The 18,677-nt window shown below is 45.9% G+C and overlaps 1 protein-coding gene across 3 annotated transcripts in view; it reads right to left on the bottom strand.

Annotated features, from left to right (window-relative positions):
* The window catches only part of TTC21A (tetratricopeptide repeat domain 21A), a 73,301-nt gene that overhangs the window by 43,383 nt on the left and 11,241 nt on the right, over positions 1-18,677 (bottom strand). For all 3 annotated transcript variants that reach the window (XM_014608965.3, XM_019499264.2, XM_019499271.2), the window contains exons 9-14: positions 17,759-17,954; positions 14,847-14,944; positions 13,780-13,980; positions 13,387-13,516; positions 10,445-10,602; positions 6,839-7,054 (exon numbers count right to left, since the gene is read on the bottom strand). In XM_014608965.3, the coding sequence (XP_014464451.2) occupies positions 6,839-7,054; positions 10,445-10,602; positions 13,387-13,516; positions 13,780-13,980; positions 14,847-14,944; positions 17,759-17,954 (999 nt within the window). The remainder of the gene's footprint in view (positions 1-6,838; positions 7,055-10,444; positions 10,603-13,386; positions 13,517-13,779; positions 13,981-14,846; positions 14,945-17,758; positions 17,955-18,677) is intronic.

Genomic DNA, 18,677 nt, shown 5'->3' with positions numbered 1-18,677 from the left:
TGGGTTGTTAACTGTCTGCCCCGGCTGACTTGAAGGTATCCAGCCTCTCAAGGAGTTCCCTCACATGGTCTACATTGATGAAGGGTAACAATTCTTCCTCACCCTGGCAGTCCCATACCATAGTGAGCAGGGCCGTCCCTCGGGGCTGGTGAAAAAATGATACAAAATATCCATTAAGCAGGTTGGCTTTTTCCTGGGCATCATTTGTCAGTTGTCCCATATGGTTTATCAGGGGTCCAATGTTACCCTTGCTTTTCCTCTGGCTCCCCACATATCTAAAAAAGGACTTTTTATTGTCTTTGATATGTGTAGCCAGTTGGAGTTCAGTCGCAGCCTTGGCTTTCCTGGTTCACTCCCTACAGGTCCGGACCAGTGCAGAATATTCCTCTTTTGGGGTGGATCCAGTCTTCCATCCTATATAGGTCTTTCTTTTTAGATGCAGGAGGTCCACAAGTTCCCTGCAGAGCCAAGGGGGCTGCTGTGCCCTTTTGCTGCCTTTCCTTCGAGATGGGGTAGACTTTGCTTGTGCTTTCAGAATCGCTCCCTTGAGGAGCAACCACTCATCCTGAACTCCCCTCCTCTTCTGGTTGTGGCCCCTTAGGGCCTCACCAACAAGCCTCCTGAGCCTGTCAAAGTCAGCTTTCCTGAAGCTGAGGACTTCTGCTTTGCTGACTGACTTGCCAGCTTTACAGTGGATGGTAAAGGTAATCAGCTCCTGGTCACTGTCTCCCAGCTTCCTTTCGATCATTAGGTCACTGATTAGATCATTCCCCATTGCCAGGACCAGGTTGAGCAGCACTTTGCCTCTCGTCGGCCCATAGACTTCTTGAGTCAGACAGAGCTTGTCCACGCACATGAGGAAGCTTTGTGACTGTTTGGATTTGGTGGAGTGCTCTTCCCATGAGATATTTGGGTAGTTGAAGTCTCCCATGACAACCATGCACCAGACGCATACAGCCTCAGCCAGTTCCTTGGTGAATTCCTGGTTAAGCTCTTGATCCTGATTAGGCGGTCTGTAGTAGACTCCTACAATTGTGTCCCCTGTACCACGTTCACCACAGATTTTAACCAAGAGGGTCTCTAGTTGTCCACCCTGGATGCCAATGTCAACTTGCAGAGATGTGTAGCTTTCCTTGACATAGAGAGCTACCCCTGCCCCTTTTGTCTACACAATCTCTCCTGTACAAGGTATAACCATCTATACCTGTGGCCCAGTCATAGCCAGAGTCCCACCAGGTCTCCATTTTCCCTATGAGAGCATAGTCATTCTTGTTTAGCAGGAGGACCAGTTCCTCCTGTTTGTTCTCCAGACTCCTGGCATTGGTGTACAAGCACGTAAGTGTCCCATTGGAGGCCCTAGTCTTCCCTACACATTGTTCCGGGGCTGGTGAGTGCCTTAGCCTGCTGGAATTGCAAAAGTTGCCCAGTGCACTTGCTGTGGTGGTAGTGCCCACATCCCCTGGCAGGCTTAGTTTAAAGCCTGACCAAGCAGGTCAAAAAGCCCAGTCAAGCAGGTCAAACTAGGTAACATCAATAGCAAAATTCTTTTAGAATTTAGTGGGGTTAGGATTTCACTCAGTACTATTAGGGAAAACCACTAACATGTTGGTATTTTGTAGAAAAAATATTTTCAGCTTAATTACTATTAAGAGGGCAAATTACTATCTACTACAGTAATATAATTTATTATCGATAATTTACAACACAAATTTTTGCTTTTCAGGAATCATTATCGTTTTGTTATTAATTGATTAAACCTTAAGTGCCCTAGAATTTACAAACTATGGTCATATCTTATAAAATGAATGCAGAGTTTGGTATAACAAACGGACTGTAAACCAAAACAATTTTTTTTTCTGAACAATGGTTTTTATCACAGTTGGGTTCAAAATCTGTACAGTTCCTCTTGGAACATGGTATGACAATTGTATCAGTATCAAAGGATACTGATACAAGCTATCTGAATGCAACTGTTATGTCTGTATGATTCTGTAGAGATACAAGTGTAACAAAACCACCCCAACATTAACCTGCTTTATTCAGGGTCAGAGTTAAGATGATAGAGAGATGTATCCAAAAGGTGGCCAACCTTTTTAGAGAGGACTGCCCTAACTTACGTCCCCAGGTGTCGCTCTGATCCCTGTTCCCCAAAGGTGAACCTGACAGAGTTTGCACCCTGAGGTGCCGGAATGGAGGTAGGGGCCCTCAATCCTACAGTTCCACAAAGCAAAGAGGAGGTTGGACTCTGCTGCAAGAGAAGTGTCAGTACCAAGAGCTAAATTCACCATTCCTTGGCCCTGCCGCTGCTGAAGTTTTATATGGTGAGCATGGACCCAGAGTGCTCAAGTTGGTGGTGACTGCATAGCAAGAGAAGGGTAAACCTTGCTCTTACCTCACTTCACAGCAGCATCCTGCTCCTGGTCTGCTTCATGTGACTGGAGGCTGGAGCTCCCGTCTCTATTCCAGAGCCTCTGTTCATTGAGCACCTGCAGATCGGGTGCCACAGACAGCAGCTGCCCAAGCTGCTTCTGGCATGCTTGCTGCACGTTGGCCATCCCACTTGTATCACAACAGATCATGAAGACATAACAGTTAGATCACAGCAGCTGCTGTATGTTCTGGAGCAGCAGCTTCACCTCCTTTTTTAAAGCAGCTAAACCATCCATTTGTCCATATCCTAAGACTTTTTTGCTAGGCAGAAAGCATATCGCTCCTGTGTTCTTGCTTTGACCCAACACATGACTGGGCAGTGAATATCAAGGGCTATAGGCTGTACAAGAGGGAAAGGACAGGGAGAAAACGTGGGGGTGTGACACTCTACATCAAGGAGGAATACACATCCACATCTAGTAGCACAAGGTCAGATGAGGGGCACACTGAAGTGCTCAGGGTTAGAATACAAGGGAGTCAAGGGGAAAGGGACTTAATGGTGGGGGTCTACTACAGACCACCCAACCAAGGGGAAGAGCTAGACCGGGAATTCTTAAGTCAGCTCATGAAGGTAGTTAGGTCAAAAGACGTGGTCATCATGAGTGACCTGAACTTTCCAAACATCTGCTGGGAAGAGCAGTCAGCCAGGTCTGACCGCTCACGTAGGTTCCTAGTCGAGGTACAGGACCTCCATCTAACCCAGGAGGTGCATAGCCCCACCAGGGGAAATGCCTTGTTGGATCTGGCGCTGGCCACAGGTGACAACCTCATGAGGGGGCTGTGGGTGTTCGACCACCTGGGCGACAGCAATCATCGCCTGCTGGAATTCACCATCCAGTGCAAAGTGGCAAAAGCCTGCAGCAAGGCAGCAGCCCTGGACTTCAGGAGGGCGGATTTCAATGAGGTAAGGAGAATAGTTGGGGAGGCACTGAGGTCCTGGAGGGGAGGGGAATCGGGTGTCCAAGAAGAGTGGTTGTTCCTTAAGGAGACGATCCTTCAAGCCCAAAGGGAGGTAATCCCAACAAGGATCAAAGGGGGCAAGAGGGCGCAAAAGCCCCCATGGCTCACCAAAAGCATACAGGAACGTCTCCGAGCGAAAAGGGAGGCATACACCCAATGGAAGGGAGGGGCCATCACCATGGAGGACTACATCTCGGGTGCTCGGGGCTGCAGGGGGGTGGTCAGGAAGGCCAAGGTGGAGATGGGACTAGCGACCCGGATCAAGGACAACAAGAAGTCCTTTTTTAAATACATAGGGGGCAAAAAGAAGGTACTGGGTAACGTGGGGCCTCTACAAGACACACTAGGAAATCTGGTTGTCACACCAGACAAGGCTAACCTATTTAATGATTTCTTTGTCTCCATTTTCCTGAGCAGGGACCAGATCAGCCCGTCCGCCGGGACCCCCTCAGGCCCCGGGGGAGGTGCACCCAGGCCCAGGGTCAGTGAGGATCTAGTCAGGGAACTTCTGAAGGAACTGGATGTATTTAAAACAGCTGGTCCTGACGACCTCCACCCCAGAGTGCTGAGGGAATTAGCAGAGGTCATTGCGGGACCCCTGGCATGGCTTTACGAGCACTCATGGTGCTCTGGTGTGGTGCCAGAGGACTGGAAAAGGGCCAATGTGGTTCCCATTTTCAAAAAAGGGAGGAAGGAGGACCCAGGAAACTATAGGCCAGTTAGTCTTACCTCGATCCTGGGGTAAGCTTTTTGAGAGAATTATCCTGGTATATGTCCACGAGGGGCCAGCAGGGGAGGTTATGTTTAGGGGCAACCAACATGGGTTCATTAGAGGCAGGTCCTGTCAGACCAACCTGGTGGCCTTCTATGACCAGGTCACAAAATCCTTGGATTCAGGTGTAGCAGTGGACGTAGTCTTTTTGGACTTCAGTAAGGCCTTCGACACTGTCTCTCACCCCATTCTCATTAAAAAACTAGGGGACTGTGGCATCAACACCTACACAGTCAAATGGGTCGCTAACTGGCTGGAGACCCGCACCCAGAGAGTGGTGGTGGATGGGTCATTTTTGACCTGATGGGATGTGGGCAGTGGGGTCCCACAGGACTCGGTCCTCAGACCCATGCTGTTCAACATCTTCGTCAGTGATTTGGACAAGGGGGTAAAAAGCACCCTATTCAAATTTGCTGATGACACTAAGATGTGGGGGGATGTGGGCACGCTAGAAGGGAGGAATAGGCTGCAATTGGACCTAGACAAGTTACAGGGGTGGGCAGATGAGAACAGGATGGGGTTCAACACTGACAAGTGCAAGGTGCTGTACCTGGGGAGGAAGAACCAGCAGCATATCTACAGGCTGGGGAACTCCCTTCTTGTTAGTGCAGGGGCAGAAAAGGATCTTAGACTCATTATTGATGCCAAAATGAACATGGGCTGACAGTGTGGGGATGCGGGCAGGAAGGCCAAGCACACCTTGTCATGCATCCACAGATGCATCTTAAGCAGGTCCAAGGAGGTGATCCTCCCCCTCTATGCGGCACTGGTCAGGCTGCAGTTGGAGTAGCGCATCCAGTTCTGGGCGCCGCACTTCAGGAGGGATGTGGACAGCATGGAGAGGGTTCAGAGGAGGGCCACCTGCACGATCAGGGGGCAGCAGGGCAGGCCCTACGAGGAGAAGCTAAGGGACCTGAACCTGTTCAGCCTCCACAAGAGAAGGCTGAGGGGGGATCTAGTGGCCTGTTACAAACTAGTCAGAGGGGACCAGCAGGCATCGAGGGAGTCTCTGTTCCCCCGAGCACAACCAGGAGTGACAAGAAATAACGGTCACAAGCTGGCAGAGGGTAGATTCAGACTAGACATCAGGAGGCGCTACTTCAGTCAGGGAGGCTAGGACCTGGAACCAACTTCCAAGTGAAGTGGTGCTGGCTCCTACCCTGGGGGTCTTTAAGAGGAGGTTAGACGAACACCTTGCTGGGGTCATTTGACCCCAGTACTTTTTCCTGACATGGCAGGGGGTCGGACTTGATGATCTGCTCAAGTCACTTCTGACCCTGCCAACTATGAAACTATGAAAGATATGCTGTGTGAGACTTGTAACAGAGCACAAGGTGCTCTGTTACTATCAGGGGCCTGAGCAGCAGCCAGGCAGCCACAGCTGGCTGCAAGTCTAATCAAGCCAAGCTGGGCTCTGCATTGCAGAGCTGGCAGCAGTTTGCTGCCAAAAGCCAGAGGGTCAGCACCAGCTGAGTTCCTGCTCAGCACCACTTGGAAGTAAGGGAGGAGCTATGGGAGTGGCTGAAGACTCCCGGTCCTGGGCAGGACCTGAAACTTCACCCTGCCGGGGAAGGGTGGCCTGGTGGACCTACCTGTGGCAGGGTAGCTTCCCAGAAATACCAGGCCAGCTACCTCCCCAGTGAAAGGTGGATAGGGGCACCTGAAAATCCCAGCCCGCATATCCTTGGTGGGTTGTCATCCGAGACAGAGGGAGCCCAGGCACACAGGAGAGCCTGAGCACGTTAGGGAGCCAGGAATTAGTATCCGGGGGGGTGGAGCCCTGAGCCCTTGGGAGCCATTAGGGAAGCTCCCAGGAGAAGGGATACAGGGTAACTTAGAGAATGTAGTGGGACAGGGCTTGGAGCCCTCGTCCCCGTTGTGAGGGGCTTGCAGCCTGTAGTAAAGTGGTCTGGAGCCCAGAGACACAGAGAGCAGTGTGATGCCCAGGGACAGGGCTTAGAGCCCGAGGATGGGGCTTAGAGCCGGGAGAAGCTTATGGCCCAAGGACAGGGCTTGGACCCTGAGAACAGGGCCTAGAGCCTAGGGAAGGGGCTGGTAGGCCTAGGGAAGGGGCTGGGAGCCCAATTACTAGTGAGATAATGGTAAGGCTGGGTGTTAGGCCAGGAAACATCTCTGAGGCATGGGACACATTAAGGGACGGTTGGAGTGTATATAGAGGCCCTTGTGATCAGGGCAGGTAAAGGGCAGCCTCCTGCCTGATTAAGATCAATCAAACAATCAGGAACATCAAGGCATGGCAGAAGAGATGGGTGGGTGGTCTGCCCAGAAGCAAGTGGGCAGGCATACATTGAGAGCAGCCCCAGGACGCCTATATGTTACAGACCCCAAAAGATCAATGCTGAATCTTTCTCTTTATTTCTTATTCTTCTACAAGGTCAGGCATAGACTGCACCCCATAAGAAATTCCTATCAGTCAACATGGTAGCAGTCTGCAAATTTGAAAATATGTTGCTGCCTTATGAATGTCACACAGTACTTTCAATTCTACTTTCAAAAGTCATTTTAACACCAAAAATCAATCTTGTTGTTTTCTATTAATTTTTGTCTAGTTTGGTTTCTCAATGGAATTTTGTTTAGATTTTCCTAATGAGAATGGTTCCTGACTTTGTAATTAAAATCTTTGTTAAAAAGTATGGAATACATATAATATCTTACCAACTCCCCATTTAGTCGAAGAGCTTCTGCAAGTTCTAGGTATATGGATACTTGTTCACTGGTTGTCACACGGGTACCATGGACTTTTTTAATTTCACCTTTCTTCATAAAAGGTAAATTGATAATCATTTTTAAAATTTTGATGGCTTCTGGATGATTTCCTGCTTTATTATGTGCTCTAGCCTTGATGAAGTGATATAGTGGATAATCACGAACCTGGAAAAAGTAGTAAGAGCATGTTTTATGATGAAGGGAGAAATTCAGATACTTTACTACTAGAACATGCTCCTAAAATAATTACTTAATCAAATATTAAAACTCAATTCTCAATTGCTTTTTGATGTGAAACCATTACTGTGGAATTTTCAAAGTGCATTGGAACAGTGAACAGCTTTTTCAGATACAGAAAAATTGCTCTCAAATAAAAAAAAAATATTAAATTTGAAAGTAAAGCAAAGAAGGTATCTCCAGACCAAAAATGTTTTAAATATGCCTACTAGAAAGATACTCATTCTTCCAGAGGGGAAAGGGCATCACCAGAAAAACGAGGAGTAATGGCCTCAAACTCCTGGAAGATCCATTCAGGCTCAACATTAAGAAACTATGAATCTATGAAAAAATGACCACTCTCAGGGCATAAGACTATATTCCTTATAATATCTCTTACCCTACCTCTAGTGTGGTGACAATAGACCCCCCCAAACAAATTGCTGTTTTGGGAATATCAGCTTTTCTGACAGTATAAATATACATGCAGAAGTAAAAAAACAGGATGAGGATGTATCTGTGTGTGTCAGTGCCTAGTGCCAGGATCGGTTTATATGCATTTTCACTTCTGCTGTATGTCAATGACTTGACTGTACTGCCCAAAGGGCAGATCCAGTTTGGTAAAAGAGACTTCTGCACTTAATTGTTTTGCCCAAGAACCATAATCCCAAATGACCAGGTGCAGGTGCCTGGAATCCCTGGAATATAGTCAATGGTGAGGCTTAGATGCCTTTGAAAAGAGATTCTGAGAGCCGGAAGTTGTCTAGGACTATTACATAGGAAATCTAAGCTAAGCTATAGTTAAGCTAAGGCTCTGAAAAGGAGCTTGGGAAGAGCAGGCTTCACTGGCCACTGAATGGTTTTACAGGTTTCCCTTGCCAACCGCTGGGGTTAGGTTCCTGAAAGTTCCCATGGTTGGCAAAACCGTGCTTGGTAAGACAAAAGGTTTATGGGAAAATGGCAGGTGGTGGGCTCATGCACAGCCACAGAAAACCATGGTTACTCAAAACTGTATACCATGCTAGCCAAAATGGTATATAGAATATTAAGTGTGGATACTCAAAACTGTGGTTGGCAAAACCGTGATTGGCAAGGGAAACCTGTATAAGAAAGGTAACAAATAAAAGCACGCTAATGAGCAAAGGAGGTGATCCAAAGAAGACACTAGCTAAATGACTTGAGAAGTAATGTAAAAAGTAAGAACCCATTAATAAGGAAAGAATTTAGTCTGAGAAGGGAGAAGCAGGCAAAAATAAATTAAGGCAAAAATAAAAAGAACCGAAGATGCATATGAGTGAACATGACAAAACAGACAAGCAGAAACGGACATCACAAGAAAAAGATCAATAAACACTGGCACAAGACTAGGGAAATTTGGGTATAAATACAGGGGCTGCGAGCCTTGTTTTTCATAGCATCCTAGGGGAGCATAATCGATGAACTGTGTTGCTACTTGTCATGGGCAAGTTTCACAAGGTGGGTGGACTGTTAAGCAGACCAGCTGGTGTACTGTCCAAGTGACAATAAATCTCTAAGCTTTCTCCACTGAACATAAATGTAAATCGCTCTTAGTGAATTGCATCCCAGGCTCCAGAGGGCTGCTTAAAGACAACAACTTCTTAAAGCACACAAATCCAAGCAGCCTAAATACGGAAAGTGACAGTAAGCAAAGTCCCACCCAAACACCCCCATGCCTCAAAATTCCACTGGTGACCCCAATGTGACTCAAACATGCACCTTTTAGAGAACCCGGACTCCAGCAGCATAAGCACCAAAAGTGACAGTAAGCAAGAGGAAGCAAACACCACAACAGAGAACACTGTACAAAGGGGCTTATATGAATCCCCACTCCATTCCACAGTTTAGTCAAGCCCATTAAGCTGCACATTAAGTGCTGGCATTCATTTAAAATCCAGAATATCCAACTCATAGGGTAGAAAACTAACTGACTGGTAGCAGCAGCAGCAATATCCACTGTTTCCACACTAGGTTGGTGGTCAGACCACTTGCCCAGGAAATAAGACTTAGGTTCAAGATCCTCTTTGGTAAGAGAGTCTGTGGCAAAGTGGGGATCCCCGCCTAGCCACAGTGCTAGGTTTCCCACATATAAGATATTAATTATAGTGGGAGGCTGCCCATTCTTGCCTCAATGCCAGGGGGCGTTATCTGCAGCTCCGTACCTCTCTTACACCACAGCCCATGCCTCGCAGATGGCATCCAGCTGTTGATCTCACCAGCCCCACACTGGGCCCCAGAATCCTCCAATCAGGACCCCTATACAATCCCTCCATTCAGGTGGCCTACCCCACCTTCATTCGGGTTGTCTGGCTCCCTGAAACCATTTCGCCTTTTGGGCGTGGTCCCCCGGGACCTTTGGCTACACAGGCCCTGGCCTCACCTCCAAGGCCAGTCGGGACCCCAGGCTCTCAGCTCTGGACACCCTCGTGGTGGGCCCCTGGCCCTTTTGACCTTTCTGGTTCTGGCCCCAACATTGACCAGTCAAGGGTATTCTACCTCAGGCCTCTGCCACTAGCCCCTTAACTCTCTTGGGTCTGCCTTCTGATCCCTACTAGGGGGTAACTCCCAGGTTGAGGGAGCTGGGGTGACTCACACCATGACTGGTGTTCCAGGGTCTCATGGGGACTCTCGCTCCCTTCCTGGAGCAGCATGTCAGTGTGCTCTCTCTATATAAACATATTGGGCTCTCAGCCCTCTGGTTTTCCTCCCCCTTCACTGGGGCTCCTTATCTCTACCCCCTCACTTGGGGCTCCACAGAGTCAAACCCATATCTCACTTGCCATGGTTACAGAATAGGCTGGGTAGGGAAACCATCCATCCCTTTTGTTGAAGAAAGGCTAGAGCAATACACAACAGGCAGCTGCAGTCACTGCTGTCAGTATGACTTAGATACGCCTGAAATGTTAGATATCCCTGTAATAGCAGGGATGAAGGCAGAGGTTAGGTGCCTCCTAAACACTAATCTGGAACACAATGGAGATCAGACAGGAGGTAGTGATCAAACTGGATTGCTTCTGAGCATAGACAAAAGCTTAAATCTAGGTGCTTAGATTACTCCATAGTGAAAAATGGAGGATCTGATGAAAACAGGCACCAAAATGTGATTTATGTCTGTTGAAACAGGGTTTATCCCGATTACCTTCTGGGATTAAGCGCCTAAATTCTGCCTAAATCCTGCGTAGGTGCCTATGGAACCAATTCTGGATCTGAAACTAAGAGAATGTTTTGTGTAACTTAGGCGATTAGCAGACATTGTGATTGTATATTGTGAACGTGTACTTTCAATATAATGATTTTATTTTATTCATTACTAGTTCTCACCTGAAAATTGTGACTAACCCCCACCTCCAATGAATACGAACATTCCTTAAAGTTTCCTTGACATAGATAGATCTGGGCCATTAGAAGATGTACATCTGCTGAGGTAGGATCTAAATCCAGACAGCGTTGCAGTGTACCTTGTGCATTTTCTAATTCTCCTGCAAAACAAATAACCATTTTTAATTGCCCTTGACTTGCATATCTTCAGGACAGTCTCAAATAAGCAACACAAATATTCTAGTAATGTAATAGTAGACACATGTGTTGTGATGCTGTCAGTGTTTGGCATGCGAAAAAGCCACAGCCTATAAACCTAAAAAGTATATAATTCCTAAGAAAGCCTGATTAAAATTAAACAATGTGATGTACAGAAAATGTTCAAAGTGTCACCTTGTCAAATGTATTCTGTAGGACTCTTCAGCATTCTGATTGTAATTTTTACTGAATATACAGATATGGTAAGTACTTTCCTTCTCTGTTTTGTTCTCAGACTGGTAGAGGGTCATCAGTCAGACAAGCCCCTTCATCCAAAGAAAAGAGAAGTTACTTGCTAAAAATTAGAGTCCTTCACAACTTGTGAATTGCATAAATGCCCAAGGCTCTTGATTGAAGACTCTAGCCTTTATAGTATATATAGAGCACACTTAAAGCTCTTCTTTTTCTTTTGCCCCATACTAAGGGAAGAAAAGATGGTGCAGTTTCTGTTCTTCAGTTTTAGCTATTGCTTGTAATTCAAACAAAGGGCGGGATGAAGGTGTGCGTATGGACAATACATCTTGAAAAACTCCAATTTCTGGTATCTTCTCTTTTTCCCTTGCAGTGATTGCCCATGTATGCATCCCCACAGTGGCTGCCATCTCAGCAGTGCATACATACTGGGAGCTGGATCTTGGCATTTCACAGGGGAACCTAAAATTATCACAGGCAGATAAACAGCCCTAAGAAAGGGCAGGGATATTTGAGCTCAGAAGGCACGAGGCTTGGAAAAGAACATGTTTTTTTCTGGCTAAAGGTGGAATGCAGTAGCCACTTCTGGCAAAACTCTGAATGAATCTTTATGACAACTTGTCTGGGTAAAAGACTGTATAGGAAGGATAATGGTTTGGATCTCACCTATCTTTCTTACTAAAGTCATTGTCAAGTAAGTTATTCCCTTGGAAAGGTGAAACAGAGAACATGTTGCCATGGGCTCAAACCAGTGACTATTATGTTATTTTCTCATTAAGGAATCTTGAGATTGTTGGGTGAAAAAAACAAGTGCCAGGGGTCTTTACACCAAAAGAGGAAAGACTGGACTAGGTGGGGAATCTTCTCTCTTGCTTATTGGATGTTTTCCCAGGCTATGTATAGTTTGCCACCAGAACTGCATACATCTCAAATGAAGTCTGGCATGCCCTGTCATAAAAGTAGGCATAAGCATAAGAAAAAGGCAGGGATTTCTTTGGATGATATCTTTTATTGGACCAACGGCATAGTTTGGATAGAGTTAGGCAAGCTTCCAAATGCAAAACATTTTTCATAAGGTTTTCCTTATGAAAACCTTATGAGTTTATGTCCTTGTGGACATAAGGAAATACGCCTCTTTTAATCAAGAGGGGCAAAGTAGTCCCCTTCCTGCTGAAATGGTATGATAGCTACTAAGATTACCATCTTGAACTTGAGATAGCAACTGAAGGCACTGAAACTTCTAAGCCTGAGATACTCCTGCTATTTTAGCTTCCTCTTTGGAGCTGGTTAATAAAATCTGAAGGAATGTACGGTAGTTCTGTCAGTTCTTATGCTGAACAGTTCTGAGCTCTCAAACAGAAGGTCTTAACACATTCTGGACCCTAGACTCCTTTTGGAAAGCCAAACCTCATAACCAGGAAAACTCGCATACCACTGCTGTAGCCATGGCTCCCGAGGCAGTGTTGATAACATTCAAGACTGTTTCTAGTCAAGTCTAAGTGACCAACTGCCCCTCAACAAGGGATAGGCAGTTTTCCCCCTGTTTTGAATACGACACATTTGCATATGTGGAATGCATATCTGGTGAGGAGAGCTTGATACTTCACTATGCTAAACAGCAACTTAGTAGAAGAGTGACTTTCTTAGTAGAAGAGTGACTTTCTTCTGATTAAGTCCAAAATATTAGGCTTCTCTTTTGGGGTTGACCTCAGCTTGCTCATGAGCAGTAGTCACCACCAAGGGAAGATGATGCATGGTAGGGATACAAATACTTTGCCCCTTAGATGGTAATTTTTGCTCATCCTTTTAGCAGTTGAAGGAAAAGTAGCCAGCATCTCCCAAACTGTTTTGTCAGAATCCATGATGGCCTCATAGCTTGGGCTGCAGTGATGCATGATGTCAACTAGTCTGTGTGAAAGCTCACTGATTTGAAGCAACTGTGACACTTGGCACACTGATTCCTGAAACTTCTGAAAAATACCTGTGTAATGGAGCTACTGGAGGACAAAATTCTTATCTGGGACCTGTGTCAACAGGATCAGTGGGCATCTGGTTGAGAATGAAACAGCAATATTTTTACTAGATCCAAAAGTCTCTTTTCTGTTTTGAGAAGTAATAATGACTAGTTTGATCCCAATAATGTTAATATTCTCCATCACTGTGTTACTTCCCTGCCAGTTTCATCCTTGGCCCATGACTAGTTTCAAAGATATAGTTTTCTAAATAATTTGCTATTTGTGTCTTGAAAACCACCACTTGCATAAACTAACATAAAAAAATCTATGTTTTAAAATAGTTCTTTAATGCAATTTCATTGAATAAACTGAAGGACAAAGAAAACTAACATTTAACAATTATTTTTTAAAAGAGCAATATGAAATCTTAATTTCAAAAAGAAATAACTGTTTAATCTAAATTGCTGAAAGTGTTCTGAATACTGTTAATTCATGAGAATTTCCTTTTTCATTGTATTTGAGAGTATGACCCTGACTTACCTGATAAATATTTAACTTGAGCCATTAGATAGAGAGGCTCCATCATGCCAGGGGCAGCTTTAACCACTGGATTCAAAATTATAGATGCTTGCTTAAGAATAGGAGATATAATTTGACCAGGTAACCGAGGCTATGAAAAAGAAAGAATAAAATGTCCTTGTTACTTATTTCCAGAACTGTATTATACGGCCCATGCTTTCAAAAGGAAAATCAATTAGTTTCTAACCCCCTGCTCTGTTTCTACATATGCACCCTAGTAAAAGCAAGAGAAGTTATTCAAGAGAAATGTAATACGGAGAGATTTAATATTTAGATTTGTAACTGACAACACCAGTATTAAATATAAAGCAGGAAGAAATGAACACTAAATATTTAATCTAAAATATTCCCTACCTGTTTGGGACAGAAGACCAAATACTCCTTTACAACTTCAATCAAAAACATGGGATTTAATTTTTCATAATATTCCATACTCAGAGGAAGGCCATGCAAGGCAGAAAAATGAAGTTCTGCAGCTTCATTCAAAAGAGTAATGGCAACCTGTTCATTCTTGCTTTTCTTTGAAGCCATAACTGCCTGAAGATAAATTAGGACCTGTAAGAAGGATAATTCTGTATTTTAGAATTTAGGGTGAGCAAATTGGGTGAAATTCTGCCTGAAGACTGCACACAGCTCCAGGAGATTTCAGTGTTAGTACAGTGATCATCTGAAGGTAGCTGTATGCCACTTATGTCTTGTTAACATCAAACTATATGTTTCATATATGGATCTCTCTCATCACTCATCTATGTGGTCCAATTCTTCACTTCCCCCATAACTTGAATAAACATTGGCACTTCTGCAAATAAAAAAAAAAGTGTAAAACACTGCTAAATCAGAAGTTAAGCACTTAAGTAATTTGCTAGAGTGGACCCAATGTGGTCAGTGACCTGTGCAATTATAAGTGAGATTTTACCTTCAAACTATTCAGAAACGGTAGCTAAAGCAGAATGTGGTCCTCTTGTTAAGCAGCAAGTCCAATTTTATAAATGTATTTGTGTAATTTCTGGATATTATTTGCTTAAGACTAGGTTGGTAAAATAAACCCCTGGTTAAACTGGAGGAAGTTGGACGTAGTTTCCATTAGTGGTCCTTGACTCTGGAATTTTTTTTCTTACTTCAGTCTGCCAGAGTCAAGATTCGGTAAACTCCAGAGCATCCTTTAAAATGCAGAGATTTTCCTGTTTCACTTCAGGAAGATGATATGGCGGGGAAGATTTTTAAGATGCTTGGCTGTGAAGACTTAATTTATTTTTAAAGAGTTTGGGGGGATGATTTTGAAGTCAATGAATTCACTGATTTGATATCAACATAGGTGAGCAGAACTGCTCCAGTGTTTTTAATATGTTCAATCTGCTTGAAGTGTGTAGAAATGAAGAACACAAATAAATAAAATAAGAAATTGCATTTATATATCTTACTGCAGTTCTCTCAAAGGACTTCTGAATTTCTTTCAGAAATTCCAGCTGGTGCTCTGCTTCTTCAAACTTCCCTTCCAAAACCTGGCACCAAATAATCCCTGTAATTCAATGAAACTAATACAGTAATGCATAAAGTGCTAAGACAACAAAAAAGAAATTTAGGCTCAATCGCTACTTACTTTATAGTTAATATGATAGTTTAAGCTGTTTTATTCACATATATTCCCCCCAGGTACACATATATCCCATTAAGCATGATCTTAGATTCTGTTTATTAGCAGTGTTAGTTGGGGGCATGCATTCATCCTACATGTTCTCAGTCCTGTAATCCAGTGGTGCTTAACCTTTTCTTCCTGAGGGCCAAATGGACATCCAAATGGACATCCTGAGGGCCATCTGTCTGTGGGCTGGATTTGGCCAGTGGTCTCCATACAGCACCTGGGGCAGGCATGGTGGGCACCATTTGGCCATGCAGAGGAGTGTAGGGAACAGTCTGGCCCCAAGCCAGGCCTGCAGGGGAAGGGGCGTGGGTCGGACCTGTGTAGGAAAGGGGGTGTGACGAGCCCCAACCTGGCCCTGGGGGGGGAAGGGATTGGCCCAGACCCAATCCGGCTCCACAGGGGAGGAAGGGGAGGAAGGGGCTGTGGCCCAACCCAGAGGAGGTGTAGGGGGCATAGCCCAGCCCCAACTGGTCCCACATGGGGTGGGACAGAGGGGATGGGAAGGGGGCATGGCCCGGCCCTGATCTAGATGTGAAGGGAGGGGGTGTGGCCCAGTCCCATGGTGGGAAGAGGGTGTAGTGTGGCTCTGATGGGCTGTGTGGCACTTGAGGTTTAGGAATTTGGCTAGAGTGGGGGGACCCCGGGCCCAGGATGCCTTGCCGACCTGTAGCTTCCCTCCTGGGGTTGGGCTGGGCTGGAGAGCACAGCCCGGGGACAGGGCAGCAGAATGCAGACTGCATCCTTGCATGTGTTCTCCTGACTTCACCCCTGGTGTCTGCCATGATGCTGAGACTTGTAGCTGCTCTAGAGAGCCTGGAGCAGCACCTTAAAAATCTTTTTTTTTTTTTTAAAAACATTTTCTCACACACCTCCTGGCATGCCAATGAAAATGCCAGGAAAATATCTCTGCATGCCACTATTTGGCATGTGTCAGGGGTTGCCTATCCCCATTCTAGCAGTTTCCAAACATAAAAGACAGATTCCCTTCCCTAAGTGAGGTGTCTTGAGGTGTTCCCCTCAAGACAGACTCGAGAGGAATGCTTCCAGGCCTAAGGTTGAGGAGGACCAGGCTAGAGTGCTTCTGGAGGGGCTGGATGTGTTCAGATCAGCAGGTCCAGATGCTCTCCACCCCAGGGTGTTGAGGGAGCTAGCAGGGGTTATTGAATGGCCCTTGGCACAGCTTTATGAGTGCTCGTGGTGCTCGGCCCAGGTGCCAGATGATTAGAAGATAGCCAATGTGGTCCCCATATTTAAAAAAGGGAGGAGGGAGGACCTGGGCAACTATAGGCCCGTCAGTCTTACCTCAGTCCTGGGAAAACTCTTTGAGAGGATCATCAAGGAGCACATCTGTGATGGGCCAGCATTGGGGATGATGCTCAAGGGCAACCAGCACGGTTTCATTAGGGGCAGGTCATGTCAGACCAACTTGATTGCCTTTTACGATCAGGTCACAAAAGCATTGGATGCAGGTGTCTCCATGGATGTAGTCTTTCTGGACTTCAGCAAGGCCTTTGACACTGTCTCCCACCCCATCCTCATTAAAAAACTAGGCGACTGTGGCATTGATGCCTACACAGTCAGATGGATTGCAAACTGGCTGAAGGGTTGTATTCAGAGAGTGGTGGTAGACGGGTCATATTTGACCTGGGGGGAAGTGGGCAGCGGAGTCCCTCAGGGCTCGGTCCTTGGGCCCACACTGCTCAATTTCTTTATCAGCGATTTGGACGATGGGGTGAAAAGCAACCTGTTCAAATTTGCTGATGATACCAAAATTTGGGGTGAGGTGGGCACGCTAGTAGGGAGGGAAAGACTGCAGAAAGACCTGGATAGGTTGCAGGGGTGGGCTAACAAAAACAGGATGCGTTTCAATACTGACAAGTGCAGGGTGCTGCACTTGGGCAGTAGTAACCGGCAGCACACTTATAAGATGGGAAAATCCCTTCTTGAGAGCACGGAGGCAGAAAGGGATCTTGGAGTCATCATTGACTCCAAGATGAACATGGGCCGACAATGAGAGGTCACGGTCGGCAGGGCTAACCGCACCTTATCGTGCATCCACAGGTGCATCTCAAGTAGGGCTAAGGAAGTGATCCTCCCCCTCTACGCGACACTGGTCAGGCCACAGCTGGAGTACTGTGTCCAGTTCTGGGCACCCCACTTCAAAGGGATGTGGACAACATTGAGAGGGTCCAGAGGAGGGCCACCTGCATGATCCGGGGACAGCAGGATAGACCCTACAATGAGAGGCTACGGGACCTGAACCTGTTCAGCCTTCACAAGAGAAGGCTGAGGGGGGACCTGGTAACTGTCTATAAACTCACTAGGGGGGACCAGAAGGGTTTGGGGGAGACCTTGTTTCCCCTAGCACCCCCCGGGATAACAAGGAATAACAGCCACAAGTTGTTGGAGAGTAGGTTTAGATTAGACATCCGTAAGAACTACTTCACAGTTAGGGTGGCTAGGATCTGGAACCAACTTCCAAGGGAAGTGGTGCTGGCTCCTATCCTGGGGGTCTTTAAGAAGCGGCTTGATGCCTACCTGACTGGGGTCATTTAAGCCCAGTTTTCCTCCTACCCAGGCAGGGGGTTGGACTTGAAGATCTACAAGGTCCCTTCCAACCCTACTTCTATGATTCTATGATAAGTGCTTAAAATTTTCACTTATATTAAAAAAAACCCACAGAAAATGCACCTGTTATTGCATCTACACTGCCTTCATCCAGCTGTATAGATTTTCCATACCACACAGAAGCATCTTTCCATTTCCCCTGAAGGATCAGTTGATATCCTAGCTCATTGGTAAAATCAACCTCTGGCATTATTAATTTCATAGCTGAATGTTCAATGAATCGATATATTTTCTGTAAGATACATTGATTCTTGCCACACTGAAAGCAACAAAATTCACAATGGATAGATTACTAAGCAAAGCAGTATACAGAAAAGAAACATTAATTTCACATCTATATATAGATATGGGGCATATATATACAGGGGAGGACCCACAGAGTTGTGGTGGTGGCACGGTTGCACCCCACTTTGGTTGTGTGATGCATGTGCAGTGACCTCTCTGACCTCACCAGCATGTCAGTGCACCTCCTGCCAGAGCTCTGCACGTGCCATGAGCTCATAACTGCTGATCTGTGCAGATGTCTAATGTTAGCCTAAGTTCTGCTGTGATCATATTTGGGGGTGAGAAGAAACGTACGTGTCTGGGAAGACCTGATCTGATAGCACAAAAGTCACAGATCCAGAAGAAGCAAACAAGAGGAAACATCTCTCTGTTGCTTATTAATTACAGCCCTCCCTTGGGAGAAGGGAGCCCTGGGTTCCAGTCTCTGCTGCCAGGACTATTTATGCATTTTACATTAGATCAGGGATGGGCAATTATTTTGGCTGGAGGGCCAATTTTGGAATTTGGGTAAGCTGTTGCAGGCCGGGAGGGAGTGGGGCATGGAGAAGGGGAGTGCTGAGCTGGCGTGGCAGGATGGGGCAATTGATACTATCTGGCAGGTGTGAAGCAGACAGGCTGGGGTGCCTCGGCAGTGGGGCCAGGTCTGGCAGTGATGATGACACTATCAGCAGCAGCCAGGAGCCAATGCCAAAGCTGC

Source organism: Alligator mississippiensis, chromosome 5, assembly GCF_030867095.1.
Source record: "Alligator mississippiensis isolate rAllMis1 chromosome 5, rAllMis1, whole genome shotgun sequence".
In the NCBI taxonomy this organism is placed as follows: domain Eukaryota; kingdom Metazoa; phylum Chordata; order Crocodylia; family Alligatoridae; genus Alligator; species Alligator mississippiensis.
This window is presented reverse-complemented; position numbering and strand designations above follow the sequence as displayed.